The 25,908-nt window shown below is 41.9% G+C and overlaps 2 protein-coding genes across 3 annotated transcripts in view; one reads left to right on the forward strand and one right to left on the reverse strand.

Moving 5' to 3' along the window:
* Positions 1–15,515, forward strand: part of lrpprc (leucine-rich pentatricopeptide repeat containing) — a 64,650-nt gene extending 49,135 nt beyond the window's left edge. Inside the window, exons 31-38 of the mRNA XM_014975862.2 lie at positions 5,024–5,112; positions 5,250–5,454; positions 8,507–8,634; positions 8,731–8,846; positions 12,322–12,396; positions 13,164–13,248; positions 13,976–14,118; positions 15,244–15,515. Coding sequence (XP_014831348.2) covers positions 5,024–5,112; positions 5,250–5,454; positions 8,507–8,634; positions 8,731–8,846; positions 12,322–12,396; positions 13,164–13,248; positions 13,976–14,118; positions 15,244–15,300 — 898 coding nt within the window. The 3' untranslated portion in view covers positions 15,301–15,515. The remainder of the gene's footprint in view (positions 1–5,023; positions 5,113–5,249; positions 5,455–8,506; positions 8,635–8,730; positions 8,847–12,321; positions 12,397–13,163; positions 13,249–13,975; positions 14,119–15,243) is intronic.
* abcg8 (ATP binding cassette subfamily G member 8) lies at positions 14,294–25,883 on the reverse strand. 2 transcript variants are annotated; one of them, XM_088013031.1, is made up of 13 exons: positions 25,487–25,883; positions 24,700–24,801; positions 24,441–24,588; positions 22,980–23,218; positions 22,755–22,887; positions 21,478–21,747; positions 21,210–21,363; positions 20,334–20,432; positions 20,046–20,245; positions 19,123–19,199; positions 18,632–18,899; positions 18,419–18,546; positions 14,294–14,500 (listed from the first exon to the last, which is right to left on the reverse strand). In XM_088013031.1, exons 1-13 carry the CDS (start codon positions 25,529–25,531, stop codon positions 14,321–14,323), a joined length of 2,043 nt encoding a protein of 680 aa, XP_087869157.1. In that variant the 5' UTR covers positions 25,532–25,883; the 3' UTR covers positions 14,294–14,320. The 2 variants fall into 2 exon arrangements, with proteins under 2 accessions (XP_087869157.1, XP_014831437.2); XM_014975951.2 differs by lacking the exon at positions 14,294–14,500 and adding an exon at positions 16,851–17,647.
* Between the last annotated feature and the right edge of the window lie 25 nt (positions 25,884–25,908).

Here is a 25,908-nt window from a genome sequence, read left to right on the forward strand (position 1 = left end):
GCTCATTTCAGGTGTAGTGAGAGAAACACAAACGCAGATGGTGAGGACTTCATGTTGAGACCAAAGAACCACTGGTGATGTCCTTCAGTAGAAAACGAGGCCTGCACAGAGTTAGCAAATCCGCAGCTGGTATTTTGTTGCTGAATAATTTCCAAACTCTCCCTCTTTTCTTTCTTGTCTATCAACTGGTCTTCTCAGTCCTCTTGATTCCTTAAGTGACGCTCTGAGCGAAGAGGTGCTGGGCGTTGAGGCTCAGTTGGTAGAGAACATGCACTGAGGCTTTAGTCCTCGACACCTAACAGGGTGTCTGCGCACTCTTAGAAAGTCTTAAATACATGTTTCTAAAATTGAGGTCCTAAAATCTCTTCATTAAACTAAATGTACATAACAGGTTTGTCATGACAGGCCTATTTGATTTCATACATTCTCCTATATGTTGTTTTTTTTATTTTCTCAGGACTTTTTATTAGGCAAAGGTTTGAGTCAGGTAGACATCTTTATTACGTGACCTGAGGCTACCGGTAACTAGCTGCTAATATACTCTTGCTAGCTAGCTAGTGTTTCTACATCTGTCATTGGTGATTGGCTCGCCAGACAGGGAGAAACGAGACAGAGTGTCTGACCCAACCCAACCCAACAGGATGCCACAGCGGCAAAAGTTTAACATTTTTCAATTTTCTTTTGTCGCATTATGAGCGCAAAATTTCACATGAGCTTGGCTGGAAGAGGGCAAAAGATTGTTACTTCATCGTGCAACTTCTTCAGGTGAAGGCTATGGAGAGACGTATGACAAAGCGGCTGCAAAGAGACCCCAGAAATGTAACTATTTTTGCCGTGCTTAGTTGCATAAGAGCAGTATCTCATAATCATACCCCTAATTTATAGATTTTTCTCTCTTAAACTTCATTAAAAGTCTTAAATAGTCTCAACTTTGACTTGCTGAAAACCTGCCGAAACCAAGCTGAAGCAACTAAAGTTTGAAAGGCCTTCGGAAAATCTGTGATCAGGAAAAAAATATTTTTTGCGACTATTTGGGTAAACATTCCCCTCTCTTTAAGGACAGATGGCTCATCTCCGTGTTGTGGCTCTGAAAACAGAATAACACCAAACCGAACACGCAGCGTATTTAATTCTCTGCTCCCGTCCCGCTCATCCTCCGCCTGCGGCCGCTGAGGACACATGACGTTCAAACCGCTGCTCCTCAGCAGACACGAGGATTATACGCGGATTGCCTGTTAACACACTCAACACTGCTGGAAACGAACAATAGTTCGCTCTAAGCCGCAGGATACAGAAACACTCGGATGTCCAGATTATTTTCTGGGGAGGGTTTTCTGAGAAGCTCTGTCCTGGAACGTCAATCTTCTTCCAATTAGAGATGTATCATGTGTTGCGCCGTTGGTGGGCAGAGAGGCGGGATCATATCGGGGCTCCGTGGCCGAAGACAAATGGACAAAAAGATCTGAGCTTAGAGCAGAGTAGATCTCCTGTTTGGGTGTTTTTTGGGGGGTAATCTCCCTGCGTTTCCTTTATCTCCTGTTCTCCCCTTTTCAGCGCTTTCTTTCCGCAGAAGAAAACACAGAAGCAAAGGAGATAATCACGTAATGACACACACCGAGAGGGGAGCCGCGGTGGCTAAATTGGTACAGAAAGAGGAAAAGAGAAGAAGAAAAAAAGAAAAAACATGTAAAAACATCCATTACACTATCAGCCTCTTCCCCGCTCTGTTTTCTCAGCTCTCTACGCGGTTCGGTCTCTTTTATTACAAATATAATCATATCAATTTTCGAGCCGCGTTTCTACGAGCGCGAGGAAACATGAGTGATAACCCATCTCCAACCTCTGCTTGAATTGGTTTATGGCATCCCCGCCTGGATAAAAGCAGAGTTTATCTGCGCTCTTAATGAGAAGTGAAATGAGCTGAGAGGAGAGTCGAGGGAAAGATGGAAATGTGTATATAAAAAAAAGAAAACGGAGGCTAAATGGGAAAGCAGTGAATGAGGGCTAGATTTAATCATGTGTGAGGATAATGAAGACGCTACAGGCTTTAATTCAGATTGTGTGTGTGTGTGTGTGTGTGTTTTAGGGTAATCTGTGTAGAATTGAGCAGTTGGGTCCTTATGGTGAGATTAAGGGATTGAGAGATAGAGGAAGAAGCAAGAGAGGAATTCATTGGCTAAAAGGCAGGAGAAGGTGAGAGTGAAGGCAGAGGGTGTGTGTGTGTGTCTGTTGGAGGAAGGTGAGCCACGGACACCCTCAAGAGATTTTTTTTTCTTCTCCCGCTCGATAAGAATAATTCTGCCCCCTCTCCGGTCCGCTCGGCTCGTCGGCCCCCCGGCAATCAGTCAGCGACCCTGTTACCGCTCCAATCTTCGGCTTGACCCCGCCGCAGCAGCTGCCGGATGCTGCTTGGCCTGGTGTCGCCGTGGCGATAAGGATTGCCAGCCTGATGCTCAATTGAGCGCGAGGATTAATCTGGTTGTGGGGCTATAATGATAAATAAATTTAAAAAAAAGAAGAAGCAGGAGGCAAGTTTGATTGAGGTTTTAGTGGCTGACAAAAAAAGAAAAGAAAGGAAGAGACGCCTCTCCTTGGAAACGGACGGAGAGGAAGAAGCTCCCACAGGCCTCAGTTGACCTTTTTTTCCCCCTACATTTTGTTACAGATGGCTAAAATTCATTTTATTAAATGTGGATCAAACTCGAGGCCCACAGGCCAAATCCGACCCAGCAGAAGTTTTCATGCAGCCATCTAGACTCTAAAAATAAAACCTTCCAGATTACAGCTGTCTGTAAATATTTTATGAAATTAGCAGTTTTGTCTGGTGATTAAATCTTCATGTAATCTAATATTATTTAAATTCAAAAGAAACTCATCAAATGCCTCTGCATTTGATGAGTTACCAAGACAAGACAGTCACGAGAGTGTCATACCACAACAGTCTTCAGTCAGAGGCCTCTTCAGATTCATTGTAACACTGACTGCTACAGACACTTATCCCCTCTGGGATAAATAAAGTATTTTTATATTTAGTTTAATCTGAATTTAGCAGTATTGAGTTGGTACTTTGCTCACTGTAGTTTAGGAAATCGCTGTGAGGTGCACCTGAACATCGTTTTTAGGTCTGGACTTTGACTGAGCCATTCTAAACACAGGAATATTTTTTTAATCTGAATCACCTCATTGTGGCTGAGATTAAAATTGCACACAAGCCGACTCTTTTCACAAATTTTGGTGCCTTCTGAAAGAAGTAGGTAGCATAAAATTTTATTAAGGGGTATCAGAGTGAAGGTGGCTGAGTGAAAATGCATGGAAAACCTGAAAACCATACATTTTCCTTTCACTTAGCAATTATTCTCTGCTTTATAATGCTCTGTGCAGTAAATTTTTTTACATGTAAAAATTTAAAAAATTTTACACGTAAAAAAAAAAGTAAAATGGGAAGATCTTAAGGATGTTCGCATTTATGACGACATCATTCAAGTGATCGATGTGTGTGTTATATTGGGGTCACAGCAGGCGCCGTATCAGAGGTTCAGACTTTCCACCAATCAGATTTGTCCCTATTGTCTTGAGATCATGTGTTTATCCCCTCTGTCCCATTTTTCCTCTAAATGTGATGCCTCATACCGACCACAATCTAAAGCCTAAGACGACACGTATATAGTTCACTCATCGCAGATTACAAAGATTTGACCCTAATGGACCAACACTGCACTGTCAGCTTTTAGAGCTGGAAATAATGGACTGCCTTGTAGAGTCAGTCAAACATGGATGAAAATCTACCATGTGTACACGATCTAATATCAAGGGGGGAAAACAAAGATGAGTCCTTTTCATTTTCATAGGTACAACTCGCCCTTTGCGGGATTACATGACTCAGAAATGAAAACCCGAGGCCACTCTGGCGACTCCCGGCACGCTACATACACGGAAACGCGTCGCGGACTTGCCTTTGTTTTAATTTACGTCACTTGTAAAGATGATCTCATGGCGAAGTGGCGGATTTTCTGCACGCTAAAACACGGGAAGAAAAATTACTTGCACAGCTTTGTGTTTTTGATTCGATTTGCCAAATGAAACACCTGGGAAAAAAAACCAGACTGTGTAGCGATGTGACGCAGGAATTGTCTGCAGGTAATCCGAACATGAACGATTTCTGCACAGAGATTACCTGCTGAACCAACAAACACCCAATCCAGTCGCAATCAATAACCGTTGTTCCTTTCCAGCAGCATTTATCACACTTATTGGCAGCCGTGCTGAAGATGATAGCTTACCTTTCATTGTAGTAACAGAACCTCACACTGAAACAATTTGAGCACTCTGACCTGCGAGCGCATTTATTCAGCAAAGGGAAAAACGTCTCCGGTTGCTAACAGAATAGCACTTAAAGCAACTCTTTTTAAGTTGCTGGCAGAGATTTTATTTAAACATATTTTAGTACTTTGAAGCGTTCATGAAGATTTTCATTCTAACAAGATTCCTAAAGCTTGTGGGAGAAAGGCAAGCCCGCAGCATCACAGATCCTCCGTCATACTTAATAAAAGGGAGGAGGTTCCTTCTGACATTTAGATCCACTTTCATTGGTTCTTCCTAATTAACTCATCACCATCTTCTATTTGTTGTCCTTCCTTCCTTTTTCTTAGCTTAATTTAAAGTGTCCTCCATTCTTTACTTCCTTGTATCCTTTCTCCCTTCCTTCCACACTCACTTTTTTGTTATCTCTCCTTTCTATTCTTTCTTATATCTTTCATTCTATGTTTTCTTGTCATTTTCAAATTTAAACCTTGTCCACTGTAGAAACATCTGCTTTCCAATGATGGTGAACTTTAATCATTTATGTTTGTTTTTTTTTAATGAACATAAAGGAACGTGAATGCTGGAAAGCTTAGCCAGAGAAGATATTTTTATGTGAATAAATGTGCAGGAGCCCTGTACTTATTTCTAATGGACATGTCTGAGTGTGAAAAAATCCATCAAACTCGTTAATTTAAGAAACAAATCTATGTTTTGTCTTCAGGGCTCAGTCTCGTCTGCCGGGCTTCAAGCTGAGTGAGATCGCCAACAACTTGCTCATCATCTCATACAGCAAAAGAGGCCAGACCAGAGGTAACATTAGTGCCAGGGGCAGAAATGTTACACACACACACACACACACACACACACACACACACACACACCCCCACACACACACACACACACACATATGAATCATGTTTCCTCTACCTTTCTGTGGTCATTTGCAGAGGCTCTGGAGAAGCTGAAGTCCTTGCTTCAGCTGAATCAAGTGCCCTCACACCTGGCCATCACCAGGTTGGTTCAGGCCCTCGGTAACCAAGGCAACGTGGCAGAAATTCAGGAAGTGGAATCGGTAGTCAAGACCCTCGGCACCAACGTCAACCTGTCCAAAATGCTGTTTGTCAACAACACAGCTCTGGCGCACATCGCTAAGTAAGGCTTCGGAGTCATTTCTCGTTTCGCCCAATTTTTTTTATTTTTACGTTTTAACCAACGTCTTTGGTGGCGGCTCGTCCCGTAGGTCTAACTCCAGCGTATTTAGTCCAGAAACGTACCAAGCATAAGGATGGATTTCTGACACCATTAGTGTGAATGGCAGTAATTTGGAACTTTTAATTGTCAGAAAATCCTTTTTTTTCTTGGTTGTACAACTTGTATGATTTGTCTTCTAATAAGACTTTGGGGCTCAATCTTCTTTGTTAGATGACGAAACTTTTCTCCAGGCCTGTGAACAGCTGTGAGTTTCTCTCAGAGTGTCTCCCTCCTTTCTTGGCCGGTTCTCTCTCACACTCCTCCGTATTTTTGTTGAACAATTTCACTGCAGACTCTGATATCAGGGCCTTCATGGCGCTTTGGGTTACGGTAATCCTTCTGGATTGTTCTCAGCTGCCTTCATCAGTCCATTGAGTCAGATATTTAAAATGTGGACATAATTGGACGTGATCGCCGACAACACATCGATATAGTTTAGGTTTCATAATGTAGGCCAGTTTTAAGCTTCTAGATTTGAACATTTATAAAATATGTTTAAAAGTCATATTTGTTTATCTTCTTGAGTGGATTGTAGTTTGTAAAATGTGAAAAGGTCTTTTTGTTGTGTAAATAAAAGTTTGGAAGTCAGATCTACAACAAAACGTAACAAACTCTGCCATTTCTGCCTAGAGGATTGATCAAATATCCTGCTGGATTTACTCAGGAAGCTCGTTGATGGCTACAAGACGCTAACAGACTTTTAACCACACATCAGCAGGGCTGCATCTTCACGTCTGAGCCAGTATATATAATTTTGACCCTTCTTGAATCGGATAAAATCTTCATTACATTCAATCTTAAGCGCCCAGTTCTTGTTGGTTTGCATTTTCAATTCCACTTTGGACAATCTCCACCCCCAAAATTAATGGGACGATGAGCAAATGTAAACTCTGAATGACTGCGAGACGAACCGAGCGAATACAATTTCAACTCGGTCCTTCCTTTGTTTAAACAAACATAATAATTTAATAGCGCAGCGGCAGTGTGAGAGGATTGAGGATGACACACTCTTGCAGTAAAAGCTTGCAGGGAGAGCGAGGCGTCGAGGACAAAAAGGAAACACAAGCATAATAGGTTTATTCATGGGCCCGTCCTCCTCTGCTGCGTCTCAAACAAAAGAGAACAAAATAATAAAACGCGCTGCACATCAAAGTTTTATCGCGCCACATGCCGCATTAGCCCGCGCGCTCCCCACCCCCCCTCCATCCCCCGGCCGCCCGTGCCAACTTGGAGGGACGACAGGAAGTGCAAAAAGGCGCAGCGATGTTACGCCCGGTTGGACATCGCAGCGCCGGCCTGTCAGCTTGAACCCTGACCCCTGCAAGCGGCGGCTCTGAGCGCCTATGACACGCGCTCCGCCGCTGCCGCATCTGAGTGGAGCTGACTGGTTAAGAGCCGCAGCGGAGAACCGGGCCGGTCCGGGAAGCCTGGTGCCACATTTAGAGGGGGGGGCCCCTCGCTGAATTATTCAGACCGTCCCAGTCACAACAATCAGGGCAGATATGTTCCCATACACACACCTGCACACACCGTTGGTGAAATATTCATCACGGCTGGCGAGGGGCAGGCAGAGCACGGGCAGCGTAAAGTGTTTGAGCTCAGGTTGCCAGATTGAGTCGGATTAGATTTGTTTTGCTTTGGTTGTGGCAACCTCAGCATAAAAATAAAAAAACTGAGCAATAAAAATCACAGGAATGTCTGAGGAATTAGTCCCAAAGGGAGGATGAAAAGGGCACAGCAGGAAGTATACGTTCATGTTTTAAGTCTAAAATAAGCAAGATGGAGAACCTTTATTGTTTTTGTTGATTTTTTTAAAATATCCAGTCATATTAAACATTTTGTTTATAGAAAAACATTTAGCGTCTCTCAACTAGTCCACTGATGTTCTTCCTAAAAGCTAAAACACAAACGGGTTGGTGTGAAATAGTTGATGCTTAGTTGTTTATGTTATAGGGAACATGTTCATTTTGAAATATAAACAAATGGAGTAAAAAATAAATTAGTAAAAACATAGACAACAAATATGTCCATAATCTACGGTTTTTAAAACATTTCTCCTTAACAGCCACATCTACTCCAGTTACCCAAAGCAAAATGTATACAGTTTGTATACAAAACATATATTATCTTAAACAGGAAAAACGTGGTGATATTATGTTTGATGTATTTTATGTCTGATGTTTATGAAAATGAACTCTTTATTCCCAAATGGATTCACTTACCCATCCTGACCATTTGATTCAGGTGTGCCAATCACCTCCATGACTTCAGGTGTGTGAAATCCAGCAGCTGGCCAATCAGAAAGCTTCTACAAATGCTTGTGAAAGACCGAACTCTGTCTTTTTAGCAATGATAGAAGAAGTAATGAAAGCATGTCTGATTCATGCTGACATTGATATCGAGCGTCCCATTTCTTTGACAACTTTAAACGCTACCTAAATTAAGTCTCAGGGGATTGGAGTAGGTCTAAATGTAGGAAATGGGATTCAGCCTAAATCTCGTCTAAATTGAAGGGATTACAAGATTAACCCAATTTATGCATGAAAGCGTACGGACATGACCTTTATCTGTTTATCTGAACGCGACCAGGTTCATCAAATGTCACTGTTGTTCATTAATGCATTTAAATCTTGAGTTTTTAATCTCTGATGCATTTATTAAACAGGAAAAAATGAGTTTTCTCAATATTTCACCAGCAAATAAACTGTTGGTGCTGATCGAATGAATTCCTATCGCAATTTTCAGATTTTTATTTTTTTGATATTTCACTTTATGCTGATCAATTAATTTAATTTAATGGGGAGGGAAGCTCTTAAGCTCAACAGATTTATGGTTTTTGTTTCAACACACATCTTAGACTGAGGAACTGAAGATTAAAACTGTCATCTTTATCCAACCCAAACAGCCTGTTGTTGTAAAATGAGAGTGAATTGACCTTCTTATTTCTCTGCAGAGGCGATGTGGAGTCGGCCGTCGAGTTGCTCGAAGGAATCTACACGAGTCCAGACAGCTCCAAACCCAGCATGTCCTTCGTCTTCAGGAAGGTGATGGAGTCTGGGAACGACCAAGCTCTGGACAGACGTAAGGAGCCGCGGTAACGGAAGCGTGAGCAGTTCCTTTCCAAACAGCTCTACGTTGAAATAAAACCACAGGCTGCGTGTTTCTGTGCTGCTGCAGTGAGCGCGATGGCAGAGCGGCTGGCCAACCACTTCGCCTGCTACAGACCAGTCTCGGATCTCTTCCTGCAGCTGCTGGATATGAACAGAGTGGAAGATGCCAAATTCCTTCTGGCTGTGAGTTTCGCCGTGTAAAACAGAGCCAAGGCATTTGAGCGCGTTTCAGTATAATTTAAAACTGTTTTTTTTTGCTGAATGACGTCTGAATTTGAATTTTCAGATTTCTTTTTCTCACTTGTCAGAGGTTGAGCTAATCTACAGTGTGTGTGACGTGCTCAGATAGAGCTGTAACTGAGATAATAACAGGACATTATTTAGCTTTCATAGAAATCAGAGCTGCTCCTCTGCTGCTCCGTACTGAATGTCCCGTCCACAGTTTAAACATAACAAGCTTTCTGCTCAGATTGCGTTTCTTATTGCGTGTTCATTAATCTCCATTTTGTGTTTGTGTTAAGTGGCGATAGGGCCGCTTTGGGAAAAAAGAAGACATCTTCAAAGAGGGAAAAACCACAGGCTGCTTGTGAATTAATCTGAATGTGAAATATTTACCCAAAAACCTCCTCAAAGACGAGGAAAAATCATCTGGTGTCGCTTTAATTCCTGGTTTCAGATGGTCAGCGTAGATAATGTCCGTTTCCTGTTTGAATCGGTTAGCTTTTTCTTCTTTTTTTGGTAATCTGCAGCACTTGCCCTCCATTTGACCACCCTGCTTATGGATACATTTAAATTATGACATCAAAGAGGAGGAAAGAGACGATCACTGAGTTATTTATCCTGATTCACATTTCTGTGAGGAAAAGCTTTGCCCACTTTCCTCCCACTGAGACCTGTGGTCTTAAATTGGTCCGTTTTACTTATTTACCACATTAGCAGCTCATCGACTTCTCGCTGTAGTTGGCGACATAAAGACATATGAATATATAGCACCTAAGTGGATGAAAGGTTGGAGGGAAAGGAGCGGTTGTCATGTAGACTAGTGTTTATTTCCTCTGTTTACCCCAGAAATAAACAACAAACCCAACAAATATTGTTTACTGCTGTCCTACAGAGTAAATTCACAGCATTTTCTTCCAGCATTTTATTGTAATCTGGAGTCAAACAGTTAATCTAGTGTCAGACTGTTCAGCATTTGGAAAAGTGGGTCAATAACTTCTCATTTTCACAACATAAAGAAAATTAAAGAGGAAAACACAGAAATCAGACACGTCTGTTGTGGAAAGAAAGTCGCATACGTTTTTTTATGTTATTTTTTACAACTTTTAAAGTTTACTTTTCCCCTTTGATCATCTTAGTGCTTTAATATTTGTAATACCTGTAAACACATCCTGGCATTTTCCTGGTACCTTCCTTAAAGAAAACTAGGCCGACCTGAGGTCGGTCATCCTTGACTTGATTGTCAACTAATAGCTTAAACTGTAGGGCAGAAATATTGCTTATTTAACACATATATTTTCATCTCTATAAGTCAGTATTTCCAGTTAAATGAGTTATTTCCTGGGTAAAACGAGAAAAATTTGCACCTGGCCCTTTTTAGTGTGAGCTACCGGTGAGTTAGCAGTAGCTTTTGATGAGTTTTTGTTGTAAATATTAAGTGACGGATGTTAACATTTCAGTTCGCATTTAAGTTACTGATTAAAACATGAACTTTGTGTTTCCGGGACAAACCGCCCTGTAAAGACTGATGTAGAACACGTCCTCCCGCTCGTGTCTGCAGGCAAAGTTTGAGTTTAAACTTTGCCGTCGAGACCCGAAATAAGCCGGTGCGCCGCATTTTGCCTTCCTGCCCCCCCTCCGCCCCTTTCCTCCCTTATTCTCCGAGCCGCTTCTCCCGGGTCACTGGAGGGTAGCCGCTCAATTCCTCCATCCCATCTCAAGTGAAGCAGGAGCAAAACTCCGAAAAGCTTTTAAGTAGGCGAGCGGCCCGTAATGACGCCGAGGCTATCAGGAGAGAAGGAGGTGAGGTCGGCGGGGGATGGAGTCGGTCATTAAGCGTCGACGCGGCGCTTAACGAACCCGTCTGCGGCGGCTCGCGCGCCTGCATGTGTTGGAATGGGTCGTTTAGCAGGAGGAAGGGAGGATTCCCAGGATACACCGGGCTTTTAGGCAACATGTGAGCGGAGCGGGGTCCGCTCTGTTAAAGAGTCGCTGCTGAGAGACAGAGAGAGAGACGTGACAAGGGAGAGAGAAAATGACTGGAGGGAGGAGAGGGGGAAACTGAAGCAATGTGTTCAGATGCAGTCTTGGTCTAATTGCCTAATTGTACCAAAGCTGTCCTGCCACTTTAGTGACTCCTGAAGACTGTTGCTGGGTGTGTGCATGTGTGTGTGTGCTGCGCTGCTAAAAGCCTGGCAGGCCACTCGCTTTTAATTCTGCACGAATCGGAGGAGTGAAGCTCGTTAGTTTACGACTGGCTTGTAATCAGACCTCTCTGATGTTCAGCTGGCGATGTTAATGCATCTCCTCCTCACACATTAAAGACAGAAGGACTCAAACATACAACTCTCTGTTGTCCTCCCTTGTGAGGCACGTTTCTAGCTTCAGACTGTTATCAGTATGTAATATGTGAGGCTGTGCAGAGCTAAAGGGGAGCTGTTGTGCATTTTAATACTTTCATTTGGTTCTCTACTGATTCTAAAAACAACACAAGTGCTTAAAAAAATGTACATGTTTGGTGTCTGGAAAATGAGCAGTTTCAAAACTCGCATGCTGTTACCTAGCAACCCTAGTGGAGCTCCAGCATGTTTGGTCAGCTGGTTTTACCACTGTATGCACAATGGCTGCTGGAAAAGACAAGAGTTTTGTTGTCGACTTACAATCCAGAAACCACTTACTGGAATCTTGTTGTATGGCTGTATATATAATGCCGCCTCTGTTTGCAGCCATTTTCATGTGCGCTTGTAAACGCTGAGTTAGGGGGAGGAGCCAGCAGCTTATTTGGATTTAAAGTGACAGGAGACCCTAAAACTCAAATCAGGCAGAACTGATCTGACTGAAATCTCATTAACTAAGAATAATTTAGTGCAAAAATGTAATGAATATGTTTTGCGTAGTCTGTTCAAGGAAACATAATTGATCACCTTTTACTATACATGTTTGACAATAGACTTTGTTGCCGTATAGGAGAAATGCACTACAAAGCTTCCAGCTTGGAACTTCTGCATGTAAAAAACAAAAATAAAAAAAACTCTGATTACTTACATAGATTCTAAGAAGTACTCTAAATCACTTTCTCTGCTCATAAGCTTTTTATTTTCAAGTTTTAAAGCTGAGCAGGAGACAATCCTGGGATGAACAGCCCGTCTGAGCCCACATTTCCATTTACAGAGTCGTTAGAAATGGCTTTAAATGGAACTAAGTGGTGATAATGACGCTTTCCGACGAGAACATGTACATTCACAAAGAAACGAGGAGTTATCAGAGCCGTCATCCTTTAACCTGAGCGTTACCATCAGTGCTGGTCTGAATATGCAGGAGAGCATCAGAGTTTACGCTCTGAACCAAAGTGAGGATCACAGGCTGGAGAGTCGTCTTGACCTCAGTGAGTGGAAACGGATCAAACTCACGTCTCACTTCCTGTCTCGTCTCGTCGCAGCGCTTCAACGTTCTGGCCGAACAGAAGGAGATGTTGCTGTCCTACGTGTCCTACGCGGCCCAGAGTCCAGGACAGGTACAGTCTGATGATGGCGTTCCTCATGGATGTTAGCTTTCAAGTATTTGTGTTTTACTTTTGTTTGCTCATTTTGGGATTTTTTTATATATAAAACAGCATGGATATCAAAGCTTTAAAAAAAAACTAGGTTTCAGAGAATATTCTTTATTTTTTTAGAAGTTCATACATGCTACAGAGTTGAAATGACCTTTGACCGTTCTCTAAAAATCAAAAGCTAAATTTAGCGTTTTGTTGTTTGTTGGTAGAACAATGAGTGAGTATCACTCACATATTGTCCATATGAGTGAAAATATGGATACTATGTAACACTGTTCAGGTGTCAACAATGTTGTTAAAAAAAACTGAGCCTGGAAAAGTAATAATTGTGCAGGAACTGTGCATTTTGTTCAATAAATCCCCTTCATTCCCAAATCCCAGATTCTCCTAAAATGCTTTTCTTTTTCCAAGGATACTTAAGAGATGCTAAACTGATGAAATGGTCCAAATGGACCTTAAACATCTCAGAATCACATCTGTCATTCAGAGCAAAATCTTAGGCATAAATCTTATAATTGCTATTTAAAGTAGGATTTTCACATCCAGTTCTTCCAGGTACAAGTAAAATTCAAGATATAGAATGAAAATACAGTAATGTAACTTGGAAAAGCACATTTTGGTTGATGTATTCTATTTTTTATTTTTATTATTTTTTTACTGTTGGAAGCAGAAAAAGTGGCGTGAACGAGTCATGGCTCATTTTGTAAATGCAATCTTTCCGTTTGCAGGCCAGTAAGATCAAGAACCTGCTGAGCCTGGTTCCGGACTTTGCAGAGAAGAAGTTTGTGTACTCGTACCTGATGAAGTGTCACGGTAAGACCAGGTGAACGGGGTCAGGCACAAGTTCAGTGTTTAAAACGCAGCTAATCAGTTAGCCCTATGGTTAGCTTAGCATGCTAAATTAAACATGTGCTAACCTCTTACCCCACATATTTCCTTTTCCTCTGTCATTTCCCATAACTTTACAAATTTACATATATAATATGTATATTTTTAGATGTTTTTATATTCCTCATTTTGGAGGAAAGTTCCCCATAGCATCTTCCACATCTTGGAGGAATCGGTGATGTGTAGCAAACTCATGTGAGGCGTCCACAGGTAGTTCTGCCGCTTGAGCCTTTTCGCATTTTGCCACATTACAAATAAAGAAAATACGATTTTAATTTTAATTTTGACCACAAAAAATGTAAAAGCAGCGGCATTAATTTCTGCTCATCTCCTTGAGTCTGTATTTCATAGAGCCACCATTCGTTGCTCGTCTTCTGCTGAATCCGTTCCAATTTATGTTTAAACTAAAAGTTTTGCTTTCTTGCAAAAATTATGTCTTGCCACATATGCTTAGTTGAGGCCTGGACTTTGACTAGGCCATTCAAATGCATAAATGAATGTAATGTTAAGGGTTGTCATCTCTGGGTGAAAGAAAAACTAAATCGTTTCTATTTGCTTACATCTTTTGCCATGTTTTACTTCTATTAGCCAACTTCCTTCTCATCTGTCTGTTTCTCCCTCCACCTCACTCTCTCTCTCTTTCATTTGGCAGCTCTGGATAGAGACCTGCGGTCGGCCAAGGCTCTGTACGAACAGATGCAGAGTGAGGGCGTCGTCCCCGACGATCTGTTCCTCAAACGGCTGGCTGTGCTCTACCGCGAGGAGGGAGAGACCGCGCCCTTCCCCGAGCCCCCCGTGAGTGAACAAGGAGCTGATCCAAACCAGAACAGCAAAACATGGGACATGTTTGATTCAAACAAAAGAAAAAAGATCAAACTGTTTGCATGAATTGCCTCTGATTTCATTTATGAGGGCAGGGGGAAATAACCTGCAGATGTGGAGTTTAGGGGATAAAATAGAGAGCAAGAAAAGCTTTGCAGCTCACTTTTACTTCTGTTTAACCGCTGATTCTCGTGAACATTTTCGGAAATGCGCCTCGAATAGCTTCGAGCCGGGGCCCGCTCCTGTGAAGAAGCAGACCTGCAGCTGGCGGTCGCCGCGCCACAGAAATAGACGTTTCAGCAGCATTTGATGTGTGGACCCAAGAGCCGCCGACTCTTACCTCCCCATCACTCACCTGCAGGACCAAGATAGAAGGAGAAAGAGATGAAGGTGGAGGAGCTGCTGCATAATTCAGAGTGTCAGCTTAGCTAAGAGAGGCCTGACTGTATAAGCACAGGAGACGGGGAGAGTGGCAAGGAGAGGGAAAGGTGAATATTTATACTCTTTAGAAGTTTCTACAAATAGGTAAAAAAACAAAAGAAACCCTCCTCTATAACTTCTCCGTATCAAGGTTTGAGTAACTTGTCTTCTGTTGTGGAAAAAACCCGACCAAAAGCAAACAATGATTTGCTATAAGTTTCTGAAACTCTGCCAAGATCACTCTCTCTGTTTACGTCCAGCGCAGCCGTTTATCAGCATTAATTACCGCATTAGCGAGCGAAGGCGCCGTTGTTGGGAGCAGCCATAATCTGCAGAAAAACGCTCACCTTCGTTCCCCCGACTGCTGTAAAAAAATAAAAAAACACAACACTCTGTTTGGATCAAAACACTGATTAATTATCCAGGAACAAGAGGCAAAAGAACGGAAGTGTGCGTTTGGGGAGCGAGCTACAAATCCCTGATTTGTGTATTAATGGGGATTTAAAGATGAAACGAGACAACCTGGTTGGAGGCTGGAGGCTGTTCAGTCCGACCCAGGAGGGCCACACCGCCTACTTTATCAAAGATGCAAAAAAAAAAAATCGAAACAAAAACACTCTGCTTATTTTTTGTGATTATTCACTCCTCTGACTTTATTTCTCTTTTTACCTTTTCCAGGAGACCTTTAAGTTTTACGCAGAGAAATTGAGAAAGGAAGCCTCCGCCAAGGAATAGCGTCACCGCCGTCTTCCCGTACCGCGGAACCAATCCCACCATTTAGTTGTCTTTTTTTTTTCTTGTTTTTCTTTTTTATAAGTTGTTGGAAAAAAAACTGTGGAAAAATGTGTTGCAACTGTTTTAGCCTCTGTCTGCTGTCATGACTTTAAGGTTAATTAAAATGTTGAATGTACAGAAGTATTTATGCTAATAAATGATGAGGGGTGAATTGAGTCTGTTTTGGAATGGATTTTTTTACTTTTATAACTTTTGTTTTTTGGTCTGGCTCAGTGGAAAACACTGAAGATTTTTACACATTTCTGTGTATTTAACCTACAAACTGAAGTTGAGGTCACAAAACTTGCAAAACCTTTTTAAAATATGATCTGATATAAATATATAGATTTGTATCTAAGAATATTTGAGTAAATATATTTCAATAGCTGCAACTAACAAAATTCTCAGCACGACTGCGACACCCCGTCCATTCCACACATGCAAAGAAATAAAACTGTTTCTCTCCATAAATTATATTTAAAAAAATTAAATGGACTAACTGGAGAAAATATTAAATGTATTGAGAGAGTGAAGAGCATTATTAATCCAAGAGAAAAGAACTTTTGGAAATCTTCATGAAGATCTGGACTCAACCCAGCTGTGTTCTACGCAAGACTCCACTGCTGAAGGAAACGCATGTTGATGCTACTTTTAAGTTTCCTAAACCGTTAAACAAGATTTTGAAAATGCTGGGAAAATATAGATTGATCAGATTAACCCAAAAATTAATTAATGATGGATGTTAGTACTTTTTCCATACTCGAGAGCTTAGAGTCTTTTACGTTCTTTTATTAGACACATTTTTTTTTGTCTATAAACACACAGCTGACATGTTTGGACAGCGTGCTTCCATCTTTGTCCAACTTGTCACTGATTTCGTTCAACTTTTTAGCTGATTTCGACACGTCACCCAGTAACACCTCAGCTTTTGACCGACACCAGAAACACGAATTAAAGTCCCTGTTGATTCTCAGTTCTTTATTTAACTGAATATTTTTTGAAGTGTCCCTCTGGCTGATCCGTTTTAGCTCAAGCTAACAAAAAGTTAGTGCCTCTTTGGGACGCTGTCTGCTGCAAGAGGCTACAGGACTGTCTGCATCAGGAAATTCCTGACAAATTCATAAACAAATTACTTTGTGTGTTGTTTTTATAATTCTCAGAGCTTCTAAAATTTTGGAAAACTTCCTGCTTTCGATGACCTTTCTTCACCTCTCTTTGCCGGACTGCCTGAAGCCGCCTCGCACTCTCTGACCCGTCTTCTCTCTTCTCGGCACTCTTTGCTCCGCCCTCACATATTTTAGTTTCACGTCATTTAAGTTGTTGGTGCTGTCAAAGGGCAGGCGTTAGATAACACAACCTGCTGTTTCCAGAGAAGATCTTGGGCTGCTTGATGTCATTAAGAGCAAATGTAAAAAAAAAAAAAAAAAATTCGTTACCTAATGTCATCCAGGACATCTTTTAAGAGGATAGATGCTGCAGATGTTTCCCCACACAAATATACACACACACACTTCAGTTGAGCAATTTGATTTAATTCTTAATTTGGACTCAAACTGCAGTTGTTGGTTTAACATTCAACTCTTTAGCCTTTGCACCAGTGCAAAAGCGTACACCTTACAAAACAACTACACAAAACTTACAAGTTTTCAGGGTGACTTGAGGAAATCTGCGCTGGCCAAGCTGTTATTGCCCTACATATCGACACGCATTGTTACAGTAAGCTTAAAAAGCTCCCATAAACAAAAAAACAAAACAAACAAAGCTGTTTTAGAAAATGGAACAAGCAAAAGCTGCAGATGGGATATCTGCCAAGGTAGCACTCCAGAAGGGGAGGAAAAGCAAAAGTAAATCTGGACGTCGTTGCGGTACTCTGCTGCCATCCAGCAGCACACAGTGGTACAGAAACAACTCGTTTATCTCACAGCAGGAAGCAGAAACAGAAGCTGCTCAAATAACCATACAGGATTATCCAAATCCAAGATTTCAAACACTGTTCTGAAAATTTCAAAGCAAAACTTTTTCCTCTCAACGTTAGCACCCAGACATGAAACAATAACAGCATAACCCTGAATGTTCTGTGTCGAACCAGTCGAACATCTGTCTACTTTCACAAAAAAAAAAATCCTATGTGGAGTAAGTGGGGGAAAAAAAAAGTGTGACGTCTCTGTTTTCACCAGTCCTGGCTGGACTTCTGCTTGATGAATTTCAGGCAGACGTAATAGAGCACCATGAAGCCGAAGCACACGGCCACCAGCACCAGGTAGCAGGAGAACAGGGGGTACTGGTTCAGTTTCATGGCCTCCACCACCTGCAGGACAAGCACACGACTTCATCCACTTATTCTGAACTTTCAAAGCTCATCGTCGTCTGTCTGCTAAGAGGCTTTGATTGTAAATGCAGCGGTGGGCACTTATCGTATCGTTATCACTTATCGTGAGAATTTAGATTTATCGTTATCATGACAAATCTGAATTTTTGACTTTAAGAGTTTTCTACTCTGCTCAATAAAAGTATAGATAAATATTAATTTGTAAATATGATTAAATGCAGTTACTGTGAGCAGTTTAGTGACTCGGATCACTCCTTTATGCGACTGGAATCCTGAAGAATCATTTTACGATGGGAGTGTTTTTTTAAGAGCAGCGTTTGTTTGTGGGGCGTTGAATGATGCGTCATGCCATCACTGCCATACAGTTACTTAAAAGAAAAGTAATAAACAGTTCTTATTGTCACTTTTGTCGCTAAACTTTTAAGTCCGTTTCGGCCAGCCCTATGAGTCTGAGTCAGCAGTTTTGCTCCAAAGCTGTAAATTCAAATTCAAAAATACTTTATTGATCCCAAAGGGAAATAAAACGTTGTTGTAACTTGTGTTAATTCAAATTTGTCAGAGAGTTATTGTAGGCAGCGATGGTTGTTGGCAGGAAATATGTCCTGTAGAGGTCTGTGTTACAGTCAATTTGAAGCAGCCTCTGACTGAAGACATTGTTTTCCCAAGAAAAGGACGGTGGGGGTTGTCCATAATTTTCTTTGCATCGTCATCTTAAGCGCACAGTTTGAATGCGGCGGCGTTCCCACTCACATCTATCCCGTCAATGTTGAAGGTGAAGTTTCCTATGGTGACCGGGTACTTATTGCCCCTGAACTGCACCTGCAGCATCCCATCGAAGCCCCAACGCATGAACGAGGCGTACGAGAGCCACGAGGCCACTGGAGAGGAGAAACAAACATCACCGCACACATTTCATCACGTAAACATCCCGACACGACGACGATTCTGCCGCCTCCTCCTCACCCAGCCACATGTTCTCCAGGCTGATGACGAAGCCTCCGGTCAGGTAGAAGACGGTGAACAAGGCGTTGCCCATGAAGGCGGACGTCTGCAGGGTGGGCAACGCGGCGGCCACAAACAGAGCCATGGCTCGGCTGCCGTAGACCATCAGCCACACCAGCAGAAAGAAGAGCAGGAAACGGTCCGGAGCCTGGTTAAGACCCGCTAACCAGTAGATGGGCAAACCGTAGACCAGGGTAAACACACAGTGCTCTGGCAGCTCCCCCAGCACCTGGAGGACAGCAGACAGTCTGTTCAGTAAATACATACAATACTCTGAAAGGTAGGGGATAATATGTATATATATACATGGACACATGGAAGTGTTGATCCTGGCTGGGGTAGAGTAGCTCTCGTTTCACATTCCAGCACTGCAACGGCATGAAGCGCTCGTGGAGCAACAGTGACCCCTGCAGGAGAGAGGGGGCATCTCTTCACGGCTGCGTGAGGTTTACCTTGGCAAAGAAGTACGAGGTAACAGAGTACATGCCGTCCTCCAGCTCGTGGTACAGCATGGCCCGCTCTGTGTGACCTGCAGGGAACGTCACTCAGTCAGGCTACAGGTCAGAGTTCAAGTTTTTTTTTCTTCTTCATTTTAAACTAGATTTAGATATGAATTAATCCCACTCATGATGTGTTCAATAAGCACTATGTCTGCTTATGTCTTCTCCCAAAGACATAAACAAATGTGATTTTTTTTTAAATATATTTATTATCAGTTGTGTGTTTTGTTTATGTTTTTTGTTTTGTTTACTATTCTTCAGTTTTCTTTCTTGTTCTGGCCGATTAGTGAGATGAGATGGCGGGTCTGGTTGAGATGTTAGATGTTTCTATGTAAGTGTGAACAAAAGTGGAAGCAGATTGTTTTGTTTTTTTGTTTGATTTTTTTTAACCATGGTTAAATTACACCAGGAGCTAAAAGGGAGAAGATTTCCACCAAATTTTTCTAAAATTAAATAAGTTTTAAACTGCCTTCCTAGCTCTTCTATTCCTTTCAATTCAAAAATTGTAAAGTAATAATTTGAGAAATAAAGGCGGTCTAGGATAAGTTTTCATAAAAATGATGAGTCTTTTAAAAAATGTATTAATTTTAGTTTTAAGTTGTTTTCAACAATCTTCAAGGCAAAGATCTATTAGTAAGATTTCTGGGTAGATTGTGAAGAAAAATTAAGGAATGCTGCTGAAAGTAAAAGCAATAAACATTCCCTCTGTCTTTATTAAACTGAAAGTTTTTCTTGTAGCATTTTGTGCTTTAAAACACTAAAATGAAACCGTTTAAACCCAAGACCACCCACAGCTTCCTGTCGCTTTTAGCGCATCATTTGAAAGGTGAAATGTGACTTTACGTTTTAAGTGAGGGATCCACATGCTTGCTTACATTTAGCTATGACGTCCAGCACCACAGCGAACGGCGTGAGGGCCCCGATCATGTAGAGGAGGGCCACCGTGTCCTGAATGTTCAGCCGCTCCTCTCCAGCCCCGTAGTACAAACATCCGACCAGCAGGGACATGAGCAGAGCCTCGAAGCCTCGGACCAACAGGGACACCAGGTCTCTGAAGTCGTTGTACATGTGGCGCCTGAGGGTAGAGCGGCGGTTAGTGTCTGGCTGTTCCCCTTTCCCCCCTCCCCTCCTCCTCCCGGGGATTCTGGGACGCGTCGCCTCACCTGATGAGGGTGGTAAACTGCTGCAGCTCACCGGGCAGCTTGTTACGATCTATGGAAATATTAACCACTTCTTCTCTGTGTCTGCTCGGCTGCTGAGCGCTGCAGAGGACACCAAGGTTATGTTGGAAAGACATCCATCTTTTAAAGCCTTAAAACATGTCCGGGGAGCAGCAGCGGTTTCTGGTAGGGGAGAAGTGGGCAGACGCCCAGGGCGGCTTCTCCTGCAGGGCGGCATCAGCTGCCACACTAATACACAGTTTTGCAGTTAAATCTGTACCTTATTGAAAAGTAATTATTGTACAATGCACGGGACTTTTTTATAACGGTTGTGCAAATGAATATTTGTTGAAGTACAGCAGTGTAAACTGTCTTCTTTAAAAGTACAATATAGATTAATTTGACAGTTGAGCAGTGAAATTTGCCTTGATCAAAATGCAACTGTAGTACAAATAATGATGTAAACGTTTGACTGACGACGCAATTTATTTTACTTGTATTTATTTTCTACCGTATTTATTGTTTTGTATTTGTATTGTGTACTTTTTAACTGCATTGCATATGCCATGTTTGTGCCTTGCTATGTGTGTTTAAAGTATCATTCTTCTTTCTCTCACATGTTTTGAAATGTAAATATTAAAATAAATTTTGAGTGTATCCATAGCGATGCATGGGGATCTACATGATGTCATGGTGGAGCACGCAGGCCCAGGGCACCAATCAAGCTAGGACCGGCCCTGCCAAAGAGAACTGCTACCACAAAGCGGGTTCTGACCCGAAACGCAGGGGAGGACAAATAGAAAATAATAAATGCAGAATGACCCAGAGTTTGTTCCGTTAAGCTACAGCCCTACGTTTCCCAGATAAAAGCGTGCCTACCTCTCTATGTACGCGGCGCTGGTTTCAGCTGGTTTCCACATGTGGTCGTTGCTGTCTTGAACCTTTTCCTTGAACTGCTCGGACAAAAGTCTGGACCGCTCCAAACACTCGGCCTCACGCTCAGGACTGCGCCGGTCGATACTGATCAGATCAACTGGACAAAAACAGACCCATTGGAAATATTCCCACTACATTTCTGATTATAAGTTATGCTAAAAAGAAAAAAGAAAAAAAGGCCAACGAGTGAAGTTTTGACGCTCAGACTGACCATAGAAGTCGGAGGGGTTGCAGTACCGTGGGCAGGGGTGCCCAAGAGCAGTGAAGTAAGGAACCATGTCACACGCTGCGCCGAAGTAGACGGCCGAGCCAGAAGAAAGCAGGACGACGAGGTCAAAGAGCTGGAAGATGTCTGACCGAGGCTGGTGGACCGACAGCAGGATCAGGCGGTTCCCCTTGGCGAGGCGGGACAGGGTTATGACCAGGTTGTGGGCCGTGAAGCTGTCCAGACCCGAGGTGGGCTCATCCAGGATTAAAATACCTGAACGAAAAAAGAAATGCAATCAGTGTCTGTAAAAAGTGGCACCACTCTGTTGGTTTGTGTCCCCTTTTTTCCTGGGTTTCAGGAAGGGTCTTAAAGAGGCAGTAGCTCAGGGCTAAAAGCTTTGGGGGCGTTAAAATATTTTTTTTTCATGAATGGATGTTTCTTTTTTTTTAAGCTTCCAAAGAAAACTTTTAAGATCACATCCCTCTGCAGTGACTGTTAGTGCAGATACAAGATACATTTATTTGAGTATGACAACAAGGTCTTAGCCTCGCCTCTAACCTGACCCTTGACCCTAAAGGGGAACCCTCAGTAACCTTTAAGTCTACACTACCCACCACCTGCAGGCCTAACAACAACAACAAATCTTCACACTTCGTCAGTAAATAATTACAAATTTAACAAAAGAGATTTACATCTCAATAATTTACACTAACTTCATTTAGTTTTAATAAACGGACTTTTTCAAAGTGAAACACTTTCAACAAGCTGATCTGATGAAAGTGTTTGAAGGCTTGAAGGCAAAAACAGTAAAAAAAAAAAAAAAAAAAAAAAAAAAAGTGAAACAGAGTAAAAACATATGAAGTCAAAACACAGCAGCACTTTCGCCAGTTGGCTGAATTTATCATCATATTTAATATGCATAGACTGTGTTTAACTGGGAAAAAAAACTCTTACTGCTGAAGTAACTTATACCTGAAATATTGAATGTAGCTCTTGAAACTAAAATTTTATTTTGAGAGAGAGAAAAAAAAGATAAACTCTGGTCTATTAACATCAGTTTGAATCCCTGGAAAGTGTTTCCACTGTGAAGTAAAAGTCACAGCCTGTAAGCCCTCTGTCAACACACAGAAAAATAAATGCCGGCTGAAACAATGTCTACTGCAGCAAAATTTAATAAGAATAAGAAAGAAAGAAAAAAAGAGACATTTTTGTGCTTTAAATAAACGTTAAACGGAAAACCAGAGCGTTTAATAAGATGTTTAAGGTTTGGTTTCTCTCACCAGGGTTCCAGAGAAGCTGAACAGCGATACTGACTCTCCTCCTCTCTCCTCCAGAAACCCCCCTCACGTAGTCGTTCCCCACCCTGGTGTGCGCACACTGCCGCAGCCGCAGCTCTGCAATGACATCATCCACCTGCCGCAGCAGGAGTCACAGTTTCCTCATTAGACACGGCCCGCCTTCCCTGTCACATACTTCAGGTGAAGACGTGAAGCGGCCCGGCTCACCCTCTGGTCCCTTTGGGCCTGAGAGAAGTGGGAGGGGAGTCTCAGCTTGGCCACGAAGCAGAGGGTCTCCCGCACGGTGAGGTGAGGGAGGAGCCGGTCGTCCTGGCGAACGTGAGCGATGCTCTTCTTCACCAGCTGCGGCGTGTTGGGCTTCCCGTTAATCAGGACGTGACCGGAGGTCATTCTGCCGCCCTCGTCCCGGCAAGTTATGATGTCCAGCAGGGAGGTCTTCCCACAGCCTTGGAGGGGAGGAAGTGTGTGAAACACGCCGCAGTTAGAGCGCAGAAAGGAAATATGCTACTCAAAACCTTCAACTGGGGTTATGCTAGAAAAAAAAGTTGTTGCCAAAGTATCTTTGACTGCATTTCTTACGTAATGAGTCTTTTTTTTTTTTTTCCCCATCTCACGACAAACTTTAATGTGTTTTATTTGGATTTTGTGTGACCGGCCAACAGACAGTAGCTCATAACTGTGAAGTGAAAGAAAAAGGAGCTGTGTCTTTCTACTTTTTTTTTTATTATTATTTTACAATTGAAAATCTGAAAAGTGTGGCATGGATTTGCAGTCAGCTACCGTGACTCGATACTTCTTAGAACCACCTTTGCTACAATTAATCCTGTCAATTATTTTGGGGTTTCTTCCTACTTGATAAGCACGTCCAGAGGCCGATCAACATTCTAGATACAATATTTTCTTCTTTTTTTTCCCCAATTAAAATCTAAAACCTGACATTTTCTCTGTTCTTTGCAAAGTAGCTCAGGCTCAGTCAGATTGCACAGAAAGTGTTTGTGAACATCAGATTTAAGATTCTCAACTGGATTTATATCTGAACTTGAATTGGGAAACAAAAACTCTGCCCCATTCCTTCCATTTCCAGGATTGCCCCATATTTAACTCCACTCCAAAAAAAGAAAAAAACATGTCTCATTTTTACACCATTTCGTAATTATGAAGTACTTTGTGTTGGTCCATCATTAAAATCTCAATAAAACACACTGACGGGTACAAAACCTGAGATATGAATACTCATGCACAGCACAGTTAAGTACAAATTTTTTTTTTTTCTAATGTGACTGACTAATAGAAATTAAAACAAATTAAATTTAGTTGTTTTTTTAAGCATAGAAAAATACCAATAAATCACATTAAAAATTACATGGACTGATGACTTTTTTTATGATTTTTATTTTTTTGTTTATTCACCAACTTTTGAAACGCAGAACAGGATAACCCCAGGTGAAGAAAATTTAGTTCAAACAAGATCATTAAATCAGAAAGAGAAAGAAACTACAAAGTGTAATTTAAGCAGCTTGTGTTTCTAATTAATAACCTGCTACATACACTACATGGTGCCTCAGGGTTGCAGCTCTGGTAGAAAGGCAGAATAAACAACAAAAAGGCCTTGCAGTCTGTGCTGCAGTTAGAAAAATGATTTCAAATCCCAGCGTGTCGCTGCCTCACCTGAGCTGCCGATGACCGCCAGCATCTGACCGCTGCGGACTCGCAGGCTCAGGTTGTTGATGGCCGTCTGCTTGTTCCCTTTCACCTCCCACGGCAACTTGAACTCGGACAATTTCTCATACCAGGGAATCTGAGCCGATGTGTCCACCTGGACAAAAAACAACAACAACAACAACAAAACAAAGCAAGGATTTAGACATATTCAAGAGCCCAGATGACATGCATCAATGAAAAGGTGAAAACGGTTTAAGAAGCGAACCTCGTAATGCAAGTTGGTGACTTCCAGCTCATTGCACTCTCCGCTGTAGGTGAAGTAGAGACTGCTGTCCTCTTCAGACGAGAACAACTCTGTGTCCATGTGCTGTCACAAAGCAGGCAACTCACGTTAACCAACAGATTCGCACACATATGTAAATATAAATATACTTTTTTTTTAAATCTACGTCACTAGTGTGTAAAGAAGCAGACACGACTCTTTAAATTTCACTTTCCCTAGTTTTCCTTGTTTATTTTTGCAAAATTTCAATCGTCTAAATAGATTTCTATTTCATCTTCTCAATGTTTCTCAACTTATACGTGCAAAGATAGGTTCCTGTTGTTTAATTAAAATCTTACAGCCTTCTAGACTCAGCCTGTTGTGCGTTTCAGCTTGAGTACACATATTCTGTGTGCTTTCCGCATGCATCTGTTTGTGTCTTTGTGCAAATAGTTGCTAAAGGCCTCCTGTGGGCCAGAAGTCAACTTACCAATATTTTAGCCGTTTATAATCAAGTGTTGAATAGTAAATAGAGAACTGCAAAGATCTGAACAATATGTGACATTTGAGCAGATAACCAGAGCTTCAAGGCCCAGAGGATTCAAGTAGATTGTTGATTGTAGTGTTAATAATTCAAACAAAATAAAGTTAAAGGTGCTCTTATTTAAAACACTTTTGATCAATAGTTAGAAGGAAACCAAACCGAACAGGATTGGGAAGTAAATCAACATCAAATTTGGGATTAAATTGAATTTTAAGAGAAAGATTGGATTTTGCTGTCCTGACTGACCTGTGAAAAGCTGTCTATGTGTCTCAGGTCGGTTTCTGTGTCCATGATGAAGCAAGCTTAGCTTTTTTTTTTTTTTCCTGTTAAACTCCAGTCCAGCTGAAGATCTCCTCTGAAAGCTCCTTCTTTCTCAACTCATCCAAGTTCATGTCGTGTCAGTGCTTCGGCCGCTTCGTCCCGCAACTTATTGCTTTCGTGTTAGTAGCCTCATGCTGTGAGATCTGTGGAGTGACTTGGAGTCTGTGGATGGACTTAACCTCTCTGAGTTTTTTTGTTTTTTTTCCTCCCCCTTTCTTTGCACAACTCCAGATCAAAGTTCTCAGAGATAACAGGCATTAACCGTTTTTTTTTTTTTTTTATGGTTCCGAGGGACACCACTGACACAGCTGCACAGAAACACAGTCAGGGCTTTTAACAGATCGATG

This window comes from Poecilia mexicana, unplaced genomic scaffold, assembly GCF_051168715.1.
Source record: "Poecilia mexicana isolate PSO_F unplaced genomic scaffold, ASM5116871v1 scaffold_15, whole genome shotgun sequence".
NCBI classification, from domain to species: Eukaryota; Metazoa; Chordata; class Actinopteri; order Cyprinodontiformes; family Poeciliidae; genus Poecilia; species Poecilia mexicana.

What these genes read in the sequence shown, in the direction of transcription:
- abcg8 (XM_088013031.1), bottom strand. Translation starts at nt 25,531, where the DNA reads ATGGACACAGAAACCGACCTGAGACACATAGACAGCTTTTCACAG. An exon ending in TCACCAACTTGCATTACGAG is followed by an intron (nt 24,589 to 24,699) that starts GTTCGCTTCTTA and finishes TTTTTTGTCCAG; the next exon opens with GTGGACACATCGGCTCAGAT. An exon ending in GGCGGTCATCGGCAGCTCAG is followed by an intron (nt 23,219 to 24,440) that starts GTGAGGCAGCGA and finishes CTCCCCTCCAAG; the next exon opens with GCTGTGGGAAGACCTCCCTG.